The 22,994-nt window shown below is 36.1% G+C and overlaps 1 protein-coding gene across 3 annotated transcripts in view; it reads right to left on the reverse strand.

The window, feature by feature from the left end:
* Positions 1-975: 975 nt before the first annotated feature.
* tfpia (tissue factor pathway inhibitor a) overlaps positions 976-22,994 on the reverse strand; it is a 37,716-nt gene continuing 15,697 nt past the window's right edge. Inside the window, exons 2-7 of one of the 3 annotated variants that reach the window (XM_077216002.1) lie at positions 18,824-19,027; positions 13,242-13,412; positions 8,308-8,391; positions 7,927-7,995; positions 2,848-3,027; positions 976-2,007 (exon numbers count right to left, since the gene is read on the reverse strand). In XM_077216002.1, the coding sequence (XP_077072117.1) occupies positions 1,940-2,007; positions 2,848-3,027; positions 7,927-7,995; positions 8,308-8,391; positions 13,242-13,412; positions 18,824-19,027 (776 nt within the window). In that variant the 3' untranslated portion in view covers positions 976-1,939. The remainder of the gene's footprint in view (positions 2,008-2,847; positions 3,028-7,926; positions 7,996-8,307; positions 8,392-13,241; positions 13,413-18,823; positions 19,028-22,994) is intronic. The other 2 variants (XM_077216003.1, XM_077216004.1) reach the window with 2 other exon arrangements.

Raw genomic sequence — 22,994 nt, forward strand, 5'->3', positions numbered from 1 at the left:
ATCTCCTGAGAAAAATCACATGGTCAACCTAGTCCTGGTTATTTAATTTTGATTTAGTCTTATTTTTCTTACCTTGTCATTCAAGGCCAGGGCACTTTTTTGACATTTCTGGAACATCCACATCCCGCGCAACCACGGTCTCCCAGGAACATTCATTATTGCTGCGTACATTTATCCGTGTCAGATGCGCATGCGCGAGCGGTGCGCGATCATGGTCGACTGACAACGAGATTAAGCAGCTGAACAAAAATACGGCCGTGTTCCGATTTTTCTCATCTCAGCTCCGCCGAGACAAAATAGACATGCCATTTCAAAAATCTTTCATTTATTGTCAGAAATATGTTTTCAAAAGCATCACTTTCATCAAATTGTATGTGACATAATTTCCAGTAGGCAACTGACTGCAAACGAGCAGGCTTATGTGCCGGGGCTGAGCCCCGGAGAGCCCCGGCCCAATTTAACCACTGCCTATTAGTATATCCAAACAATACTAGCTTCTACAAACTAAACATCTTTTTAGTTTTATTATTTGCTGATACCTTTTTTCTTAATTTACTTTTTTTTCTTAATGTAGGCTACATTACATTTTATGTTGCAATTTAAAGTTTTATGTCAATTTGATAATGGGATATTTGATGACAGTAATTTAGGTAACACTTTATTTGAGTGTCCTCCTTGTTACACATTACATGTACTTACTATAGTAATAACAGTAAATACATAATGATTACATGCAACTAAAGCAAACCCCATTCCTAACCTTAACTCTAAAGTAAGTAGCTACATGTTGTTAATTAATATCACTCAGTACTTAAATGCATAATTACATTGAAACAAGGACACATTCACATAAAGTTTAACCTTAATCTAAATTTGAAGAATGTACATTCTTATTTTGAAGTAAAGAGTTAGACCCTCTAGGAAAGATGACCCCCATCTTATGACATTTTCACAGAAAAATATGTACACAATAAGTACATTAAATCAAATGCTTAAAAGTTTAATAAACTCCACTAGTCAACTCTAAGAAACATAATGAAAGATAATTCAAATGTAATTGTTTAAAAAAAAGTTCAGGTAGAGGAATATTAACAACTGGTAGTGGATTCCAAAATGTCTTTTCAAGAGTAACAGCTCCATCTTGTGTAGTATCTTAAGCATTTTTTTTGTACAAGTCTATCATCAAGTTCTACAATATTTTTCACAAAATAATCACTAGCACTCTATTGGTAGTTATGCAGCTATAGAGAGGTGAGATGTTCTTACTGATGATCTGTTAGTCACATTTACGGTAGTATATTTTATTATACCTTTTTTAAAAATATATATTTTTTAATGCTAGACTCAACTCTAAATGGATCTATCAGTGTCCTGGATAAAAGACAGTTATTTCCCTCAAGTAATAACATACAAACAATGGCATAAGTTCAAGAGCACAGTGCAAGGGCAGCAAAAGTAAACATTTTGGAGTGTTTACTGTATACACATTATAAAAAGACAAATAATTAGTATGTTTAAACATTGAGAACAATTTTACAAAAAAAATGAAAGGATTTAGAATCCTCAGCAAATATTTATAACTGCCATAAATACTCAGTGTTAAAAAGATCCATCGGCGGCATTGTGAAAAAATTATAAGAGTGATTTATAATGTATGTTAATAAGTAATTTAGTATGTAAATTTGTCCTTTTTTCCCCATAAAACAATATAGAGGGGAAAATTATGTTTTACACTTAAAATACATAGAATGTCTTCATATACTGTATGAAGCCCAGATTAAAATTCATTAACTGTAATATTTATATACAAGATAATAATGTGTGGGTCAGCAAGATACAATCACATGCTGCTCACTCTTATTTTCTCGACCACAATATCAAAGCTGCACAATGTGGATTAAAGAGTGGTTTAGCATTCGGTATCATGTAAATATATGTCCTAGACAGATCGGAATAAGATATTTGAGTTCATCGTCTTTATCCGTATTTGCCTTCTTCGACTGTGATCTGAAAGAGAAAACGTTGAGAATCAACAATACACATAAATCTTGCTTTAGTTTTCTTGTGGTTTTTGCTTTCACTCTGTCTCTTTGAGCATGCATCATCATCACTTTTGACACTAAACCATGCAGTTCTTCTCAATCAAAATATTAAAGGTGCAGTAAGCGATTTCTGGTAAATGCTGTTGATATCTGAAATCACCAAAACAAGCACACCCCTAACCAAATGTATCACACCCGTATCTTGATGACTCCCCCCCACATTCACGTACACACTATGCAACACAGGCAACGACTATGGCGAAGTCTGCTGTGCCTGCCGCCCGAGGGTATGATGTCATCAATAAGTGAAAGCAGTTTGTGTTACTATGATAATTCAAGTCAAATGTCTAATAGTTATTTAGCTCCTCTAATCCTTCGAAGGATCCTTCCTTAGTTCTGTGAAACACAGCAAAACCAACATTACCCATGTGTCGAGAAGAAATAAAGCAACCTCGGCATCCGTGTTCAAAAGGCATCCTGGAAAGCTTCTGATATTAACGTGGATCCTACCTCTTGCCTGATCGTAACCCTTTTTTAAAAAAGTTTTATTCCCCTGGCCTGTTCCTCTTTTGTATTTTCCCTGGCATCTCCCTTAGTCTTCTAATCTCTGTCTTATGCACTGAGCTCTCTCTCAAACACATCATGATACACATCATGAGTGTATACGCCCCTTGCTGATGATTGGCTACAAGTGTGTTTTGGTGCTCGGTCTGATCCACTTTTCAACAACGTTTTTCACAATTTGCTTACTGCACCTTTAAACCCTCAAAAAACAAAAAACAAAAACAAGGTCTGCAGTAATCACCTTTTGTGCACATCTTCATGCAGTGTCTCTTGTGGACAAAATTGTTTTTGTTGCCTCCACAGCCAGTGTATCGAAAAGCCTGGCATCTCCCAACCCTGGGGTTGTACACGTATCTCCTCTCAGAGCTGTCACAATCGCCCCGATCAACTGGACTCATGCAGATTTCTGGGGGACTGAACTCTGAAATGCAATAACAAAATATTGACATTATCACTAGCTGTTTAAATACTCTGCATGTTCCACAGAGACAAAACCCATAATAATATGACATAATATCATAAAAGTAGTACAGGTATAGTGCTATATAAATAAAGGTGACTTGACTTGACTAAGCTGTTTGTGAATATAAAAGGTCTGCAAAGTTTGAAAGATCAAAGTGCACACACAAAAAAAAGATGGTCTCCGAAAAGAAAAAAACAATTCTGAACTGCCTAAAACGAGTCGTCAGTATTTCCAGTTTTACTTCCTGCTCGAAGCTACGTAGGCTTGTAACAAATCTGGTCTTCATTAGTTGACCATGAACAATGTCTACTTTGACGCGTCCTCAAACACTGTAGTTGTAGCGGAGGCCTGGAATAGTTTGGTTCGTGTTGTCAACTTGTCGGGAAGACACTTTTCTCCACTACGAAAGCAAATCCTCTTATGTACTTCCAAAAGGTTGAGGACTCGTACTCGAATTGATACTGTATAAAACCGATGCTATTGTTACTGTCGTATCACTGTGTATACAAGCGCAGAGGAAGCTGAAATTCAGATATGGTTAAAGGGGTTTCGTTTCTGACACGCTCTGGTCAGTCTTTTGTGATTGGTCTAATTATTATAATCAAAGCATAGTAGGCTCTCGTAAAGGAGGGGTTTAGAGAGAGACTGGATCCTTTATCAAACTGTTTCAGACACTGTGAGTGACTAGGTGTGACCACCATTTGTCTGACGTAGTGCAACACATCTCCTTTGCATAGAGTTGATGAGGTTTTTGTTTGTGGCCTGTGGAATGTTGGTCCACTCCTCTTCAATGGCTGTGCAAAATTGCTGGATATTGGCAGGACCTGGAACATGCTTTCGTATATGCTGATCCAGAGCATCCCAAAAATGCTCAATGGGTGACATGTCCAGTGAGTATGCCTGCCATGCAAGAACTGGGATGTTTTCAGCTTCCAGGAATTGCGTACAGATCCTTGCAACATGGGGCCGTGCATGATCATACTGCAACATGAGGCAATGGGCCTCAGGATCTCGTCACAGTATCTCTGTGCATTCAAAATGCCATCAATAAAATGCACCTGTGTTCGTTGTCCATAACACACACCTGCCCATACCATAACCCCACCGCCACCATGGGCCACTCGATCCAAAACGTTGACATCAGCAAACCGTTATAATTTTGTTCATTGTACATTATGAGATAATTATTTTTATGTTTTATCCTGAATGCATGTAAACCATGTAGGAGACCTCCAAAATAAAAATAGAAACTTTTAGAATAGCATAATAAGGGCACTTTAATGATTTATTATTATACATTGCACTGCACTTCTGCTACACAATAGACCTTATTCACATCAGCGGCATCTTTGATTTTTAACGGGAATGAAAGTGAGGCTGTGAGGGATAGACTTCCATCTCTTCAGTGGGTTGTACTGTTATTTAATCCGTCTTTGGAGTGTTCTCCTGACGAAACACCGGACAAATATTTTTACAAGGGATTTCAGTAGACAAAAAACTCCAGAAAACAGAGCTTTGGAAAATTGTAAGTTATCTAGGAGCTTTATACAGCAGTTTACAGCAGATGCCATTGAAAACAAGGTAAGTCTATCGCCCACAGCCTCGCTTTCATACCCGTCATGCCGCTGCTCTGAATAAGGTCTACTGAACAATTATCCACTTTTAATAATAATGATAATAATGATAATAATAATGCTTTTTTTATAAAGCACCTTTCCCAAGCTGAAGGTCACTACCGAGTAGCAATACTAAAAATGTTCATGTCCCTTTGCTGCTAAGGACCAATTACAGTCACTGTATTATTTGCAAAGAACACTATTGTGCATACTATAAGTAAACCTCACATCTGATCTCAATTGTATCTTATTTTTTGTTTATTCAGTATGTTTTGTTCCACCGTACAGGATGTTGTAGTTTAAAATATGATCCACGTTGTTACATCAATGTTATTTTATATTATATTATTACATTAAGTTATTATTTAATGACTAATTTGAAGTTATTATTTAATAACATAATTATAAATGTTTAAACAGAAGTGTACTACTTCCTGTATATTCTAGCTGGAATGACATTAAACTTTATTTGACTTGATATACATGATCCACTAGATGGCAGTAAAATCTAAGCATCATCATTCAATGGCGCAACAGAGAATTTGGCCATCTAATCCTGCGTCCTAATTAGCATACTTATTCTACACTCTATGTACTGTATGTACTCTTTCTTTTTGTGCAGAAAAAGTAGACACTTTTCAGTGTGTAGCAGAAGAGTAAGCCAGCTTTGGGGCATAATGTACTAACACGTCATACAATTGTTTCTTTAACAGAAAGCTCTGTCGTATGGTTGCGTGCATCCTGTCAAGTAAACTGGCCTGTCAATCATTTTGTTACAGTTAACATTTTCCACATTTTATTCATTTAATTTCCTACCATTTTGGAGAGAAATGCAGTAGCATGTTGATCTGCAGTCATGGGTCTTTCATCAGAGAACTCTCCTCATATTTTTGCATTATGATGCATTTAAAAGTTAACCCCTTAACTGTCACCCTCCTTTTTGAGAATGGACAATAAAATGCACTATTCAAACTTAAATGGTTGTAATTCAAGAATGCTTTGGAATATAGAATATAAGTTTGATCTTGTTTTAAAGAAAACACTTAGCAGACTATTGCTGAAGTGAAAGTTATGGAAGTTTACATTTACAGTAAATCAAATTTACTGTACTTAATATTTTTTCTTTTATATAAAATATATTTTACAAAATGTTTTTTACTATAAAATTACTATACAATAAAAGCCATATATCCAACCAAGTTGTGTTCCAAATTTGAAGTTGATATCACAAAAATTGTAGCCTGGTTAAAACCAGACCCTTCTCAGTCGTAACTGAGTCTAACTGGGTCTGGGTAACTGGGTCTGGGGAAGGTTCATTCACAGGTCATTTCCAAAGGGGCGTCACCAACAGACGTCGCTCAAATGCCTCTGTAAGCAATTGCATAGACCTTAAAACCAATCAGATCGATCGTCATCTTGTAAAGCCCGCCTCAACGTATGTGATTGGTGCCTCGATTTGGAAAGATTGGAAATGAGCTTGAATGGGCTCTTCGCCAGAGTGAGACTAACTTGCAGAGCAAATCTAAATTTGCCTGAAGTTCGTCTGGTTTTTCCCAGGCTACAAAAATTGAGGTTCCCATGAGATTTTGTTTAGGCGTAATACCAAAAATAGCCACCGGGTGACATACATTCCATTGAATTTAATTGTATGCATTCTGTCGTAACAAATTAATAAATTTCTGTCCAAATATCACTTCTGTCACAAAATATGGAACCTTGAGACTCAGAACTTTCTGACAACATGTGTTTTGTCAAGATTAGAAAAGGTTTTGATAATAAATTATGAAACATGATGATGCCAAAAAGGGGAGGAGCTCGATAAAATAATTTAGAGTACTGTTTTTTATGGTAACGCAACGTCCAATTTCGCAGGGCATTTTCACAGGATGAATTCTGAGTTTGTAAGCTTTCAAATGATACCTAATTATGATAACTACTAAAATATGTGATGTAATAAAAAATGCGGTAAAAAAATATATACTTTTTAGAGGATAATATTATTTTATAATTCTTTATTGACAAATACTAGATTATATGTTTTATTATGAACTTTTAGCATGAAGACCAAATTTTCAATTAATAAAAGTATGTGCATTGACTTTTTGTGACAAAGGTCAGAACTCCTGTTATGATGTAGAATTTTTGAGGTACACTCTTGTCATAAATTCATCTATTACTGTTCCTACATAATTTGTAACAAAAAACAGTGCTAAAATATCTATTTAGGAGTCTTAGACCTTACCAGATATATAGTTTGTCATGATTAGATTAGGATTTAATTGTAGTATAGTGAAGTAAACTTAGGCGTCCCGCTAGTGGGACGGTAAGCAAAACAGATCTTTATAAAAGTTCACATTGCTGTTGCAGATGAAATATAACACGGATAACATTAAATAAATATTTTTACCAGGTTAAATTTTGATTATTAGTCACTCTAACCGAGCACATCCAACATGCCAAGTTTGTAGTTTTTTAACACTTTATTTGTTTGTAGTTCTGAACCAAATCCTCTTACAAAGTGCAATGGGCTTTGGGCAATATTAGCCTTTAGAGTGTGCACGGATCCACAAAAATCTACTGGAAAAGTAGACCATCTGGGGACTTCTGGGATACTCTTTTCAACATACTATGCTTTGGGACACACTCGTTCTAAACTCACATACTATTTAGGATGGATAGTATGCACAGTGGGACACAGGGTGCGTGATCTTTTAACCCATAATCAATTACTGTTATTAATTACAATTAACTTTTGACTCAAATTGTAAATTGCAAATAATAAATTAGTAAAACAGACAACTGACAGGATGGTTTATCTTAATTCACTTATTATACTTCATTAACCGCTGTGATTAAAGAGACAAATGTGGTGTAGTATGAATAGCTACCACTAACACATTGTAACCATGCAAATGTTACAATTACAGAAACTGATTTTTTTATATTAATATTAGGATTAATATTATAAATATCACATATTTGACTGTGATTTTCATGTGTCTCAGTGTGTGCTATCTCTGTGCCAGACTGGGATATGTCATGAGCCCTGGAGCTGAGGAGCAGAGAGCAGCTCTTAACTGTCAAAATAAGCAGAAGGAGTGTGTGTTTGTGTGTGTGTGTGTGTGTGTGTGTGTGTGTGTGTGTGTGTGTGTGTGTGTGTGTGTGTGTGTGTGTGTGTGTGTGTGTGTGTGTGTGTGTGTCTGTGTGTGTGTGTGTGTGTGTGTGTGTGTGTGTTTCTCACCTGCTTCCTGAGCAGCTGGTTGGGACAGTTTTTGCAGTGGCAAATGGGATGCATCCAAAGGAGAATACTCTAAAAATAACCAAATACTTACTGAATCACAAAAAAGATTTATATAAAAGATATTCATATAAAAGGTTTTATTGTTATCATTTGTAAGTTGCATTGGGTAAAGCGTCTGCTAAATGATTAAATTACTAAATGAATGTAAATGTAACAATGGTATTTCTACAAAACAATAAAACTCTTTGTGTGATGCTGCACCTGTACCTAAAAGGTACTAAAAATGACTTAGTGCACCTTTATATACAGATTATTGTAATATACAGTATACATAAAAAGGTTTTCTGACATTATAAACAAGCAGGTTGTGTCTCATCTCACCATGTTTAGTGAGAGGTTCTGTCCCAGGTTTTGCTTCCGCTTCCTCTGGTTTTAATGGAGAATTTTGTTCCATGTGGTTTGAGCCTGTTAAAAGGAGGAAACAAAGTGAAAACATCACATTTGATGACGTTTTGTTACAGAGGATTCTTTCTCATGTTGCACAAACATGCACCATTAAAGGGTTAGTTCACCCAAAAATGAAAATTCTGTTATCATTTACTGTACCTCATGTAGTTCTAAACCTGTACTACTTTCATTCATCTTCGAAATACAAATGAAGATATGTTTAATAAAATTGAGCGATTTCTGTCTCTCCATTGACAGCTATGCAACTACCATTTTGACGCTTCAAAAAGTTCATAAAGAGATCGAAAAAACGAATCCATATAAATCGAGTGCTTCATTCCAACTTTTCTGAAGACTCGATCACTTTATATGATAAACAGATTGAATTTAGATTTTTATTCACATATAAATATTAATAATCTCACACATCAGTTCAGTTATGGTAAATGAAAGCTCAAGCATGACATGCAAGAACCAATGAGGTACGTTTGAGCTTCTTTAAGAACCAATGAGCTTTATTTTTGTTTGTTACGCAGCATTTTCGCACATCATAGAGGTTCGTTTGAGCTACTGTTTATGTTCGCTGATCAATGTATATATGCGAATAAAAGCAAAAAATCTGTTCATCATATAAAGTGGTCAAGTCTCTTCAGAAAATTTGGACTAAACCGCTCAATTCATATGGATTAGTTTTAAGATCTCTTTATGAACTTTTGGAAGTGTCAAAATTGTAGTTGCGTAGCTGTCAATTGTGAGACAGAAATCGCTAAGATTTTATTACAAAGATATGAATTTGTGTTTCGAAGATGAAGGAAGGTCATACGGGTTTGGAACAATATGAGGGTGAGTAATTAATAACAATTTTAATTTTAGGGTGAACTAACCCTTTAATACGTTTCCTGTCTGTCTGTTTATCCAGGTTTAGTGCTTTTGTGGTTATATATTAGTCCGTTTCATTTTCGTTGCTCTTTTACGACATTTAGGACACTTAGAGATTAAAGGTGCAGTAAGCGATTTCTCTGAAGCGCTGTTGAAAGTGGATCAGACCGAGCATCACAACATACTTGTAGTCAATCAGCAGTAGGGGGCGTATACACGGAGGAGAGAGAGTGAGAGTCATTCATCTTCGTTTTTTTTTCGTGAAGCATTATTTTGCTTCACTTCACCTATCATAAAGAGACATCTAATCTTGTATTGCATGTTCGTGCATTTTGGGACCATACAGTGTCTGTATCGCTTTTACTGGCACTACGTAACTTTGGGGTACGGGTAGTAACCCGAGCACAAAAAGAACTACAAAATGCGACTGCTTTACGGCTTACCTCACTTCCCCCGACACCCCCCACTTCCTCAAATTCTGACGCCCAACTAGCGTTTGTTTGCCGTCTGTATGTTGTTGTCATGGCCGAAGCAGCAACTAAAACGAAGGAGGCAAAGGTTTTGTCGGAGGAGACTAGAAAGAGAAAAAGGGAGCGTGACAAAATAAAAGGCCGGACGAGGATCAATATTGGTCCAGCGTTCGCTTGCTGGCGTGAGCTAAAGAAGGAGGAGGAGGGGTACCCGACGATGCTGACCTGGCCGTCATGCAGTTGGAATAGTAAATATATTGCTTGCATACTATCTCTATTTTTTCGAATTTGTTGTCTGCCTGGCCATGTTACGGAATCTATCTGGTCCTCCATTTATCTTCATGATAGTCATGTTTGTTTATTTATTTTTCGGGTGAAAGTGTCTTGCCTCAGGCTATAATGCAAATCGATTTTTCAAATTTGCAGATTCATCTATGGTAGCTTGATATTATATAATATTGACGATATATGGCTATTACCTACCACACAATGAATTGAATTACCAAATCCATTATGTAAAACAGTAGCCAATAGGCTACTATAATGACACTGGCTTGTAAACGTAAGCTACACAATCTTTTGGCTTGTGAAAAAAATAAAACCCATGAAAGTATATTCATATGACATGCTGAAATATATGCCAATGTAACTGGGATGAAGAGATTTCACATGCAATGCTGGCAGTCTGCCCAAGACGTGACAACTCGCGAGAACTCAAGACGGTATCGGCTTGTCAACAAATGCACTCCCCTGGTGTAACCATGACAGATTTTACGACCGTAGTAGAAGACAATACTGTTTCCCAACTGTAGGGGGACCCCGAGAGCAAAAACTACATAGTGCTGCTTTAAATATGATATTTATGGTATGTGGAACAGTTATCTAAACAAAAATCCAATTGTGTTAAACAAATAATAATTTATTGCGTCCACCCTTTGGTCGCCTTAAAGTTTTATTAAAGGGTGTTTTGTTTGACAATTGTTTTCCCAACTTTTCTGACTATAAACAAGCTGCTGCCCCTTTAAAGGTATTGTAGGTAGAAATCCACAAAAATACTTTTTGTCCAAATTTGTTTAAACCGTCTTTATATTTTATACTTTTATACTTCATACTTTATATGAATTTGTAAGATTCATAACATAAGATTGTTTACAGATAAACTGAGTAACATACACTCAAACACCTTCTCACAACTGCATTGCAGACCCAAGATAATATAACACACACACAACATATATTGTATAGCACATACAGATACAACATAAAGACATAGGTAAACATATGTAGAGCATATAACAACAAACCAGAGGTGAAAAAAAGGAGCAGGTAGAGTTCACGTTGAAAATAGGAACAAAGTTTAGGCAGAGGGTAAAGCTAGGTATAAAAATAGATCCCCTAAACTTTTTAACCTAAAGTTAGATTTGGCGAAATTAAACAAAACAGCTTTCAACTGCAGATAGGCCTATTGCTTATTTATCGTCTCAACCCTGGCTCACTAACAGTAACGTTATACCAGTCGACACTAAAGTTAACTGTCATAGCTAAGCCAGTACCGTTTGTTATGCTAGGTAACATTAGGTAGCTATATTAGGTAGCTACGTGTGCTAGTGGTACATGCTTCATGAAAAAATAAATGCCATCAAAATGAAAAGTCAAGTCAAGTCATCCTTATATAACTTAGCGCTTTTAACAATGTAGATTGTTTCAAAGCAGCTTTAGAGAGATAAAAAATATACTTTAAGGTAACAGAGATTGGTTTAGTTTTATAGTGGTTCTTGAAAAATGTTTTTTCCAGCTAAAGTTAGTTTTGATTGATTCACTTCTGTCTATATGATCATTTGTTATTAAATTAGGGGCCGCTAAGATGACACCGTTCTCTCTAAACAGACTTTAAACGTGAACCTGTGATAGACGCTGATGGCGTTCACATGCGCATTAAGAATTGATTCTATAGTTATGTGCGTTTGAATATATGTGCGCAGGTTTGTAATTCCTTACAAACCATGCCTAAACAAACCACTTGTCTTGTCTATAAATTTTGATGCAGAATTTTATTTTACCTTATCACTCAAAACAGCAAGATTACCTGTCCAGCAGAAATAAAGCCATCATGGAGACCGAAACGAAAACATAGGACTTTTCTTTGTAAATCATCTGTGAATTTCATTTGTGCTTTTTTTTTTTTTTTAAGCTGTTAGCTACTTACATCTTACCTCGCACTTGACCGTAATCTGAAGCGTCTGAAACGTCACGCTGCTAAAATTCTGTGAACGTAAAGTCGGCCTACTTTGATTTGATTGGTCATTTCAAATGTTCTGACATTGACAAGCAGTGACAGGCCAATGAGGCTGCGATGAACACACACACACACACATAGGCCTCTGTATTCTGATGATTCTGAGTCTAACGTGCTCTGTGCTTGACGCTGCGGATTTAGGAACGCGCTGATTATAACAAGAGGGGGTGAAGCCAAAGTCATATGTTTTGTGTGCAAAGGCACCGTGTATTTAAAGTACACGCTTCATGGCCCAATGAAAAAAAATGAAAACCAGGACATTTTGATCACTTTTTAAAAAACAGACAGGACGGCCAGGACAGGACGTGAAAACAGGACATGTCCTGGGAAAAACAGGACGTTTGGTCACCCTATATTATTAGCTTCGGTGCCTCTTCAAACGGGTGCGCGCATTTGGGCTGCTCCTGTATCAGCAGAGGTGGTATCCATGGTAGCGAGGGAGAGTGACAGTCGCCCCAGCCAATCATTTCTTTCGTCCCGAATGGAATAATGAGCTGTGTTTATTACAGTCCTGAGAGAACTACAGAAACTCGATTTTTATAATTTCTTTTCCAGAGTACTTACATTTTAATTATGCATTGATATATAAAGACAGTTTAAACAAATTTGGAAAAAAGTATTTTTGGGGATTTCTACCTACAATACCTTTAAAGGGTAACTAAACACTAAAATAACTTTTTTTAGTTAATGATCTGTAAGAATGGAGCTTCATAAATGCTGTTCATTGATTCGATTAAATTTTTTGTCATTTGGGTTTAAAGTGTTTTAATTCTACAATATATGGTGTAAAAATGTTTGAGTGCTGCCCTCTTCAGGTTGAACGGTGGCTACTGCAGTTGAATTTTCCTATTGGAAGTTGTGGTACCCTCTGAGGCTAACCACGCCCTTGCCTACAGAGAGATGCGTCTCAGGTGCACCCCCCCCCCCCCCCACCCCCATACTGTAGTTTTTAACAGTATATATCTTTCAAGGACAATTTAATTCCTAAAGATATAATTTTCTACAGTGAATTTGACTGTTGAAATTACTGCTAAAAATAGAATGCAACAAGCTGGATTTGAGTCTAAATTAAAAGTGCAAATTGCTCAATAAAATGAAGGTTAGAATACCAAAGGGCTGTAACCTTTGTCATGCAGATGACTTTAATTACTGAGCTTGTACAAAAGCAATATGTTATTATTGAAAATTGCAGAGAAGAGAAATGTTTCATTGCTGGTACATACGTAGACATCTCTCATTGCATTCTTTTATGGTCTTGAAGTTGTTGGCATTCCCAAAGCAGCCACCATAATAGAATCGTTTGCATTCATGGCTCTTGGAATCAAAAAAATAGCGAGGCACCAGTCCTCTGCATGGCCCCGGCTCGTCCTCCAGATGACATGGACTCTTGTCCTCTAAAAAACAACAAAAGCAAAAAGATTGGACAGCCATAAATCATGTGCTCCTTTTCATCAACTTCAGTCTCAGAAAATGTTATGTGTTTTTTTTCTTTCTTCTTCTTTGGAATACCAGATAAAATATCTATGATCATGATAAATTATCACAGCAGTCTCTGTGACTGATAAACACGAGTTGTAATAACTAAAATTTCTGGCTGCAAAAAGCCATGCATTGACAAAATAATTATTTTGCAAGCAAAATAGAAATTGTAAACACTTAATTATATTACAGTAGCTATTTTACCAGTGCCTGATTTTTCATGGTCTCTTCATTGAAATTAATATTTGTCCCCATTTGCTAGCTTTAATTTCACAGCTCTGGATAGTCGCTTACAGCATTTTCAAAATAGTTAAAAGTGCGAGAAACTGCCTGCACAAAAAAAAAATAGCATTCATTTTCCCATTATTTTTATGCAAGATGGATTGTACAATGAGAACACAGAAATTAGCAAAACAGAGAAGCTATGGCATATTAATATATATATATATATATATATATATATATATATATATATATATATATATATATATATATATATATATATATATATATATATTGAGTGGTTCATGATTAATCTAGACAAATATTGGAATTGAGTATTAAACCAGCGGCTTTCATCAGAAGCAGTTTGACCGTTGCCTTAACCGATCCCCTGGCCATAAGCCACAGACAGGCCAGAGTGATTGATATATTGTCTCTCCATCTAGCACATACCCTGTTGATAAATTAATGGCTGGATTCCAAAGTTCAACAGATTAAAAAAATCACTTAATTTCCTGCCACGTTTTTGCCCTGTAATGCAGAATTTATTTATGGCTGCTGCTAATTAAAATATTTAACTTAAGTGGCAATTCATCATGGAGAAAGGCAGCTTTAATCCAATCAGCTGGGAGAAATCGACAGGGTATTTTGTTGTTCTCTCTTCTTTTGGATAGATCAAATTTACAAGCAACAATGAGTTGCACAAACTTAATCATAAACATCACATAGTGACCATACAGATTGAAGCCGGTTACTGCTCAATTGCAGTGTTACCAACTGCTTGAAAGTGGTTAAAATGTGATTATGGTCGCGGGGGATCAGAAAATAGCAGAAAATAGAAAAGAAGATATTCTAAAAATGTATTCTAAAAAGCACATAAGTCTATGTGGCTGCAGCACAGTCATGTGGGTGTCCAAAAAAACATCCAAAACCGTAAATATTCACTTTATAATCATAGATATAACAGGCATTCCACCAAAATACTTTTATGGGAACAGGGAAGAGTTCTCAATGACTCAATACACACACACACGTTCTGTAGAAGAAATAAAGTCTACATGTTTGAAACATTAGAGTGAGTAAATAATTTAAAAAATGACTAAATACATTTTTAGGTAAACTATCCCTTTAAGATACTATAGTTGTTGTCAGATTTTATTTGCACGATTACTGTGTTACCAAGATGGTTAAAAGGTGGATTAAACTTGCAAGCTAAATAACAAGTAACATACATCAAGTAACAAATACAGCCCCTGCAATTTCTACACTGTTTTGTACATGTTGAAGTGGGAGGACTCATCAGTCAGCAGCTAAACTCACTGCATTAGATACTGACTGTGTTCTGATACTCTACGCCCCAGACAGTCGTCCTGACCGAGAACGGTGGAGGAATGCTAATCAAGCTTAGCAAATGACCACTCACATACAGCATTAGTCAAAAGTTCACATTCATAAGGACACTTAACAAACTGAATGAAGGTAACTGAATATTAATTCTAATAATGGATTACGCAATTTTAAATAGTCAAAGTCAATATTCTAGCACAGAAAAGTGCAGATGGGCTGCATCTAAAACACTTATCAAAATGAATAATTCAAAACTGCTGTTCTCCTGAGCAGTCTCATGGGTGCTAGGAAAGGAGATTGTATTGATGCCTGCCTAGTGTCTCTCACTGTGTGTGTGTCATTTACTCAAAAAGACAGGACTTATGTGTAATATGTTTAACTGAGTGCCCATTAACAAAGATGTCAGCAAGACAGGTAATTTCAAGTAGGTTCTGCACCAGCTGACCAACTATCATTGAGATGAATATAAATGCTATGGAAGGCATAATAGACCTCCTCGGCTCAAACAAACAGATTGCAATTCCATTTACAGAAATTGCACACTTTATATTTCAAAAGAAATATGTGTAATGATACTGGATCAGTCTAGGAGGAAAAACATTCAGAAAATTATGTTTCTCTCCTCGTATGTCTTTTTGTCTCATACTTGAAATACAAAAGAAAAAACAAGCCACTCTTTAAAGAGCATTGATGATTTAATTCACTAGATGGAGACATTCATCATAAATTTCTCACAATGGTTTATTATTTGATGTTGGTTCCATATACTGATTCCAAGTTCCAAGTGATTCTCTTTGAATCTGAATTTTAAAAATTGAGAACAGCTTAAATGCAAACAGTGTGGACTCATTAAATTGTTCCCTCTTTATTTTGAATATGCTTTTATCCAAAGTGACTTGCAAATAGGAGCATCACAAGCAAGAGCCAAAGTACCGCAATACAGAGTTACAAGTGTTACAATGCAGAAAAGCAGAGAAAAAGGAAAGGAAGATGAGATTCTTTAGTGTTATGGTTAGGTATATACACTCAAAAATACTTAAAAATACTTAAAAATAAAGGTTCTCTATTGGCATTAATGGCACTATGAAAACCTTTATCATCATGGCAACTTTCCATTTCAAAAGGTTCTGTATAGTGGGAAAAGTTTCTTTAGATTATTAAACCATTCATTACACTAAGAAAATAAAATCGTTCTTTTAAGAACTTTCACTGAAAAGTTCATTGGGGAACCAAAACTGGTTCTTCTACAGCATCACTGGAAACCCACCTTTTTGGAACCTTTATTTTTGAAAGTGTAAAGAAGAGTTTGTGATGGTGCTGCTAACATCAGAGCTTCTACCAAGAGGAGTGTGACATTAATCCTCTTTGGTTCATTGAAGACCAGATGTTATGTTAGAAGGGTTGTTATGTTTAAAGGGTTAAAATGTTCTTTCTATTACCAGGAAAAACAAGTTTGGTGGCCACAGAAATTATAAACTGACTTGGCAGAGCTGAAAATAAACAGGAGCATGTGGTGAAGAGAGCAGGAGAAATGAATCCAAACACAGCAGTCGATTTCCTCTTCTGCCTCTATGGGGGATCTTTGGCAATCCTTCGCAGGCATTTACGAGTGCTCATGTCCTTGGAGGTGTTTTTCCAAATGAGCTGCAAAGTTTCTGTTTTCCCCACTCTGTGATGGGACTGAGGCTTGTTTAGTAGTCACATGACAGAGTCTGTTTTGTGCTGATTATTACGATGATCTCTCACAGGAGGCAAGGTTGCAGGGGCCCGTCCAATTTACAATGACCCCCACTGGAAAGCGTAATGAGATATGACTCACCCAACCAACCAAAGTGCTTTAAATAATCCAATGTGGCTTGGCTTTACTGTGAACCGCACATTTGTCCTCTTTTTAATTGGAAAAGGACCAAGAATTCTTTATTATTCTAGCAGAAATAGTCAGATTGTTTAAATTGTATCTCCCTCATCTCAGTCTTGGCTTGTTGCCATGAACTGGACTCTTTGTTCTCGAGTAATCTCCATTTCCCCCTTTATATACTAATTTAATGCCAATATTGAAGATGAAACGTAATTTGCTATTTGGTTTGTTTGCTTCAAAGCACTGCTTTGAAGGACTAGAAAAATGCATTACTCCACGTATGGCTTCCCAACATACACATATATGTATTTGTGACATACACAATGTCGTTGTTTGAAAGCATTTGTTCTGAACAAAACAACTGCTTTTCTTCTGGTCTGAGTCTCAGTATTTTTTAAGCATCTGTCATGCCCTCTACAAAAAAAAATAGTTCAAGTAATAATCATGACACTTCTATACTAAACCATAATTGCAATACCGCACCAATGCATTACATTATTGTTTTTTTATGGGATGTTAAAGAATCGTTGGGAATTACTCCCTCATGGTGAACTCTTCTCTGTTCCCATAAAAGTATATGTTGTGGTGGAATGCCTGTTATATCTATGATTATAAAGTAAATAGTTCCAGTTTTGAATGCTGATTGGTCAATACAGGATTCCAGATGTAGTAAAGTACAGATATGACATGCAACACCCACATGACTGTGCTGCACCCATAGACTAATGTACTGTTATTGTTACATGTCAGGGATTACACTGGGGTCCATAAAGCTGATAACAATGCTTCATTTTTTTCATATAAACTTACTTAAAAGAAAATATTTTCAGGAAAAAAGGAAAAAACAATGACATTCTGAAATTCATATTAAATCATCTTTTCAGTCAAGTTGTTATGCTGATAGCAAAAAAGATACAATTTTAGTAGTATATACGGTATATACTACAATAGTATTTAGCTTTTATTTTTATTATACTTTCAGTTTTAATTTTAGATAATATTTTAGTAATGTTATGGGCTTTTGTCATTTTCATTATATTTGTTTTTGTCTATATAGCTTTAATACATTTTTATTTCAGTTTTAGTCGTTTTAGTATGTAAACTTATTTCAATTAGTTTCTAAGGCATTTAATATATTATAATAATATAAATATAATATTTTTAGTTAACAGTAACAACACTGTTAAAAAATGGGTAACACTTTATTTTACACTGTCCTTGTTACATGTTACAAGTACTTACTGTAGTAATAACAGTAAATTATGCATAATTACATGCAACTAACCCCAAACCAAATCCTATTCCTAACCTTAACCCTATAGTAAGTACATGTTGTTAATTAATATTACTCAGTGAGTACTTGTAAATGTATATAACATTAAATAAAGTGTAACCGAAAAAATGCAAAACAGAAGCACTTTAGTACTTTAAGACTTTTGGTACTATTGTATATTGAATTAATGGATTAAGTTATTCAAAATAATGCCTTTCCTTAATATTTTTCTGTAGCAGGTGTTTCATAAAAGCAATAAAGCCCTCAAAGCTGTGCTATATTGTGATCATTGCTCTTTATCTTTGAGTCAATCACAATATTGCACAGCCTCTCATAACTTATTGCTTCATTCTATATTAGTAATATGTGCTTTTACTTAACCCAAGATACGCTTATCTGGAATGCTGTTTATAGCATAGGTGTGTAGAATACTGTCATGACACATGAGTCTGGGTCAGTTCATCCAATATACAGAGTGAAAATGAAATAGGACTAACACATTCTGAAAGGTGCATTGATTCTGAAAAGAAATTTTTTTTGCCATTTCCTAGTCAAAAACAACATTGACATTTGTATTGATTTTAATGGTTATTCGTCATTGAAAAGTTAGGTAAAGATTGCCTTACCTTTCACATGACACATATCCTCGCACTCCTTCAGGGTCTCGAAATTGTTTGCATTGCCTTGACAGCCTCCATATTCAAAGAGCTCACAGCGACCTGTGTCAGTGTCGAAGTAGAACCTGTCCTTCATTGCCCTGCATGGCCCTTCGTCTTTCTTCAAGGCGCATGAGTGATGGAATATGTGGAGTTCAGACCTCACTCCATCTGCTGAGGGTGGAAGGAAGCCAGAAGTTATAATTTGCTCTGTACATAATTTACAAAACTCTGCGTGCTAAATTTAAGCCATCTATAAGCTTTCACCTAAGGCTTTGTATGGGATAAAAAAGCTTTCTGGCATTGGGAAGTAACCATACACCTAACTTTTAATAGAGTCAGCACCCTTGCTTAAAGAGATCTCATTGACATGAAAGTCTTTAGATTTTTAGGGATATCACAGCTCTGCCCTTGGTGTTTAACGCTTGCGTAAATCAGGATGAACCTCCTACACCATTCCACTCTTAAGCCAACGAGGATGATAAAGCACTCTTTCTTGAATATAAATTTGGACGGTTTAAATGAAAAAAATATATATATTTGATCTTAATCCCTACCAAGAATCAACCATATTAGTCTGTTCTAAGAGAGTGTGCTGGGTAAAGTGAACTCAGTGGTCCTTCCAGTTCACACAACAAGGACTGAATCCAAAGTGCCACAAACTAAAGAAACAGATGGTCTTGCACTTGAGTGACAACATCCTGCGGGCGGCTGGATTACTTATCCTGTCACATCCTGATGTTCATCTCCCCACTGCTCTCAAAATCCTCTCTCAACCCTGCCCTCGGGTTTGAGAGAGCTCTGCTGAGGTATTCCACAGGCTCTGGATAAATTTCTTGCCTGCACAAAAGCAGGAAACACAACCCCCATTGCGTGATGGGCTTTCCATTGTAGAAAATAACAAAGGCATACATTTTCTTATTTGCATTATGATCTAAGAAGAAGACGAAGAAGAAAACACTAAGCCACTCATAGAAAGTGCTCACATGAGTTTTCACTGATGGTTCAATTTGCCTACACAAATTTAAAGGGGCATTCAGCAACTATTTCAACTTAATAAAACCATTCATAAATAATTTAGATGGTTTAATAACCTGTTCTGGTGAGAATGGTGACTTTCCCCGCTTCTCCCAACGTTCCCAGGCGGAATACCAACCTTGCCACATGGGGACTAACGTCCCGGTAAGTTGGAAATAGGAAGTCTTGTGAGGAGCAAGAACAAGCGAGAAACACAAACTGCTTTACGGCAAATTGACATAGACACACACACCGCCCTCAATGTGTTTGATGTATTACCCACCTCGGTAGACATAGCTCCACACGATAAAGTTGGCCGGCTCCGATAATAACAAATGCACATGAGCGGCGGTAGAAAGGGGGAGGAGGGTGCCGCAAGTGAGTTTTTTTTACAACAGTGTTGTGAAATATATGCCTCACAGCTGTAGGGGGAGCTAGTTGACAAAACATGCGACAACAAAAGTGAAAATCAGCGAAGAAATAGCTAGAGTTGCCGAGTGCCCCATTAAAGTAGGGATGAGCGAAATATATTGGCCACCATATCGGAATCGGCCAATATATGTTCATTTTTAATGTTATCGTTATCGGTCCGACAAAAAAAAAAGTATGGCCGATAAATTGAAGCCAATAAATAAGGGATTATTTCCTTAGCTTATGTACATAGCTCACATTAACTTCCGTTCAAAAGTTTGGGTCTTTACACTTTTTTAAATAAGATTTTCTAATGTTTTTCTTTTGATTGTTGTGTAAGGCTAAGTATTTATCAAGCTAACCAGAGAACTCACTTGCCTTACAAATCTTCAAACACATGATTCAGGAAGTTCGGTTCCATAAACTTGATGAAAAGTACTCCGGTCTTCAGTATCAATGTTGAAAACAGTTGTGCTGCTTAATATTTTTGTGGAAACCATGTTGTTGTTTTTTTTCAGGATTCTTTGATGAATAGAAAGTTGAAAAGGACAGTGTTTATTTGAAATAGAAATCTTATATAACTGTCACTTACTTAATGTTTTTTTAATCAGTGTTTTGTTGCTGCGACTTTTGAACAATTTATAGCTTCATTGCTGAATACAATTTCTTTAAAAAAACAGTGATTTAATCTTTGAGGACTTTTCACAGAATTTGGGGTTTTGCTAAATCTGAGCACAGTTGAGACAAGAGACTTTTTTACTCAAGAGAAGAAAAAAGAGAAGCAGGAGATGCAAGTTAAGTCTAGAAAGTCTTTTCCTTTTTTAAAGTCTTTTTTTTCTCCATTTCCATGGATACAACAGCTTTTTAGGACAACAAGGTGGCATAGGTCCTTTACAATTTAACTTTTTAAATGTACCAATTAAACATGCATTCCAGTGTATCATAAAAATGTTAATTCAAAACAATAGCTGGCCCTGCAGAATTTCCCCAAAAAGTTATGTTAATAATGGTAAAAAATATGTCTGGCTGTTAAATTTTCAACCGCCAGCTGCTTTTTTAAGCCAGCGTGAATTGTCTGTTCTGCTTGGCTTCAGCCTCAACACACCTCAATTTGGATATTGGTCAGAACAACCTAAAATGGTTCTTTGCCAAACTCATTGCCAATGCTGAGCTTGGGCAGGTTGCCCCATGTTGAGACTCAGCCCTTTCTTGTTTTTATGCCTGTTTGAAAGAGAGGTGTTGATTTTATCACAAGCTGGAATTCAGCACATCGGTCAGTATCTGAAAAGTGTAAAACATTCAGGAACTCTCAGTCTGAAGAAAAGCACAATGCATGTAAATATCTGTTACAGGTGTCAAAGTGTCATGTTTGCTCAGGGTTTGCTGTTACCTTTGCAACAATGCAGTGATTAATAATACCGTCAGCAGCGGATCTACAGTAATGCAATGCAACTATGAGGATGAGTGGAAAGGTATTTGTCAATTGTAAATTAGTAACCAGTGAGTCAGTTTTAAATTCAGACCTTTTCTATATGTGACATAATAATACTTTCCTCATCTCTGATTTGTCAGAAAAAATGTCAGAAAAGCTTACAGTACAGTACTTACAGTGTACTTACTTAGAAAGTATAAGGTAAGTACATGGGTTTAGGGGTAGGTTCAGGGTTAGTACCTAGTTATAACCCAGTTATTACCCAGTTATTGTAATTACTATAATAAGTAAATAGTATGTACATGGGAAACAGGACTGTAAAATGAAGCATTACCAAAATATCCCTGGTACAGATGTGTGTTAGACACAATAGTCAAAGAAAGAGAGGTTTCATACTCAGAGGGTATGATTTTACCAGTCTGAGTCATGCTTCTGATTTAGTCACCAAATAGAGTCCAAAGTCCAAGGGAACAGTCACTCAGGTGGGAACACTCACTAACAAACAGGAAACCAAATGGCCATCCTTCTACAGTAAATATACAGTATATAGATATTTGACATCAAGTTACAAAATTCTGTTGATTTTGTCTTTAAGGAAATGGAACTAAATCAAAAACTTGTTGCTTGCTAACTTGGTGTAAGGCCGAACTGTGAGGAAAAGGAAAGGCAAGGCAGTCTTGTTCCCGTGATAAATCTGGCAACATGGACTTTCACAAAATCAAACTGTTGCTCCTTAAAAGGTCAATTGTGTAATTTCTTTCACCAAACTGAAGTGCATTTAACAAATGTTTAAAGGGGGCATGACATGGGTTTTTAAAAAAATGATTTTAATGTTTCTGGGCTAGCTGTGCATTAAACGATTTTAATGCACGACGTGGAGGCAAAGAATAATCAACAGAGAAGTGCATTAAAATCATTTAATGCACAGCTTGCCGTGGATTATCCCACTTTATATATCGCTATTAGCTATTTAGATTTAGCTTTATTTAGCGTTCGGATTCATCAGAGTGATTTCATTCTGATTGAAACAAAATGTGTCCATGTAAACATAGCTACTGTTATTATTGGCTAATGTCATATGAAATATGAAAACGTGCATATGAAAAAGTATCAATGCCCCCTCACTATTGCACATGAGTAAGAACATTAACATTAAAACTGAAAAATCATTTATAGATAAAGCATTATGAAATTGTTTACTAATGGTTTGTGATGTACTGTAGCTGATGTCAGATCCAGAAGAGTTGGCTGCTTCATCTTTAAACAAAAGTTTATTTGCCA

The sequence above is a fragment of the Siphateles boraxobius genome, unplaced genomic scaffold (assembly GCF_051911475.1).
Source record: "Siphateles boraxobius isolate OS27281-9 unplaced genomic scaffold, OSU_SipBor_1 7, whole genome shotgun sequence".
In the NCBI taxonomy this organism is placed as follows: Eukaryota; Metazoa; Chordata; class Actinopteri; order Cypriniformes; family Leuciscidae; genus Siphateles; species Siphateles boraxobius.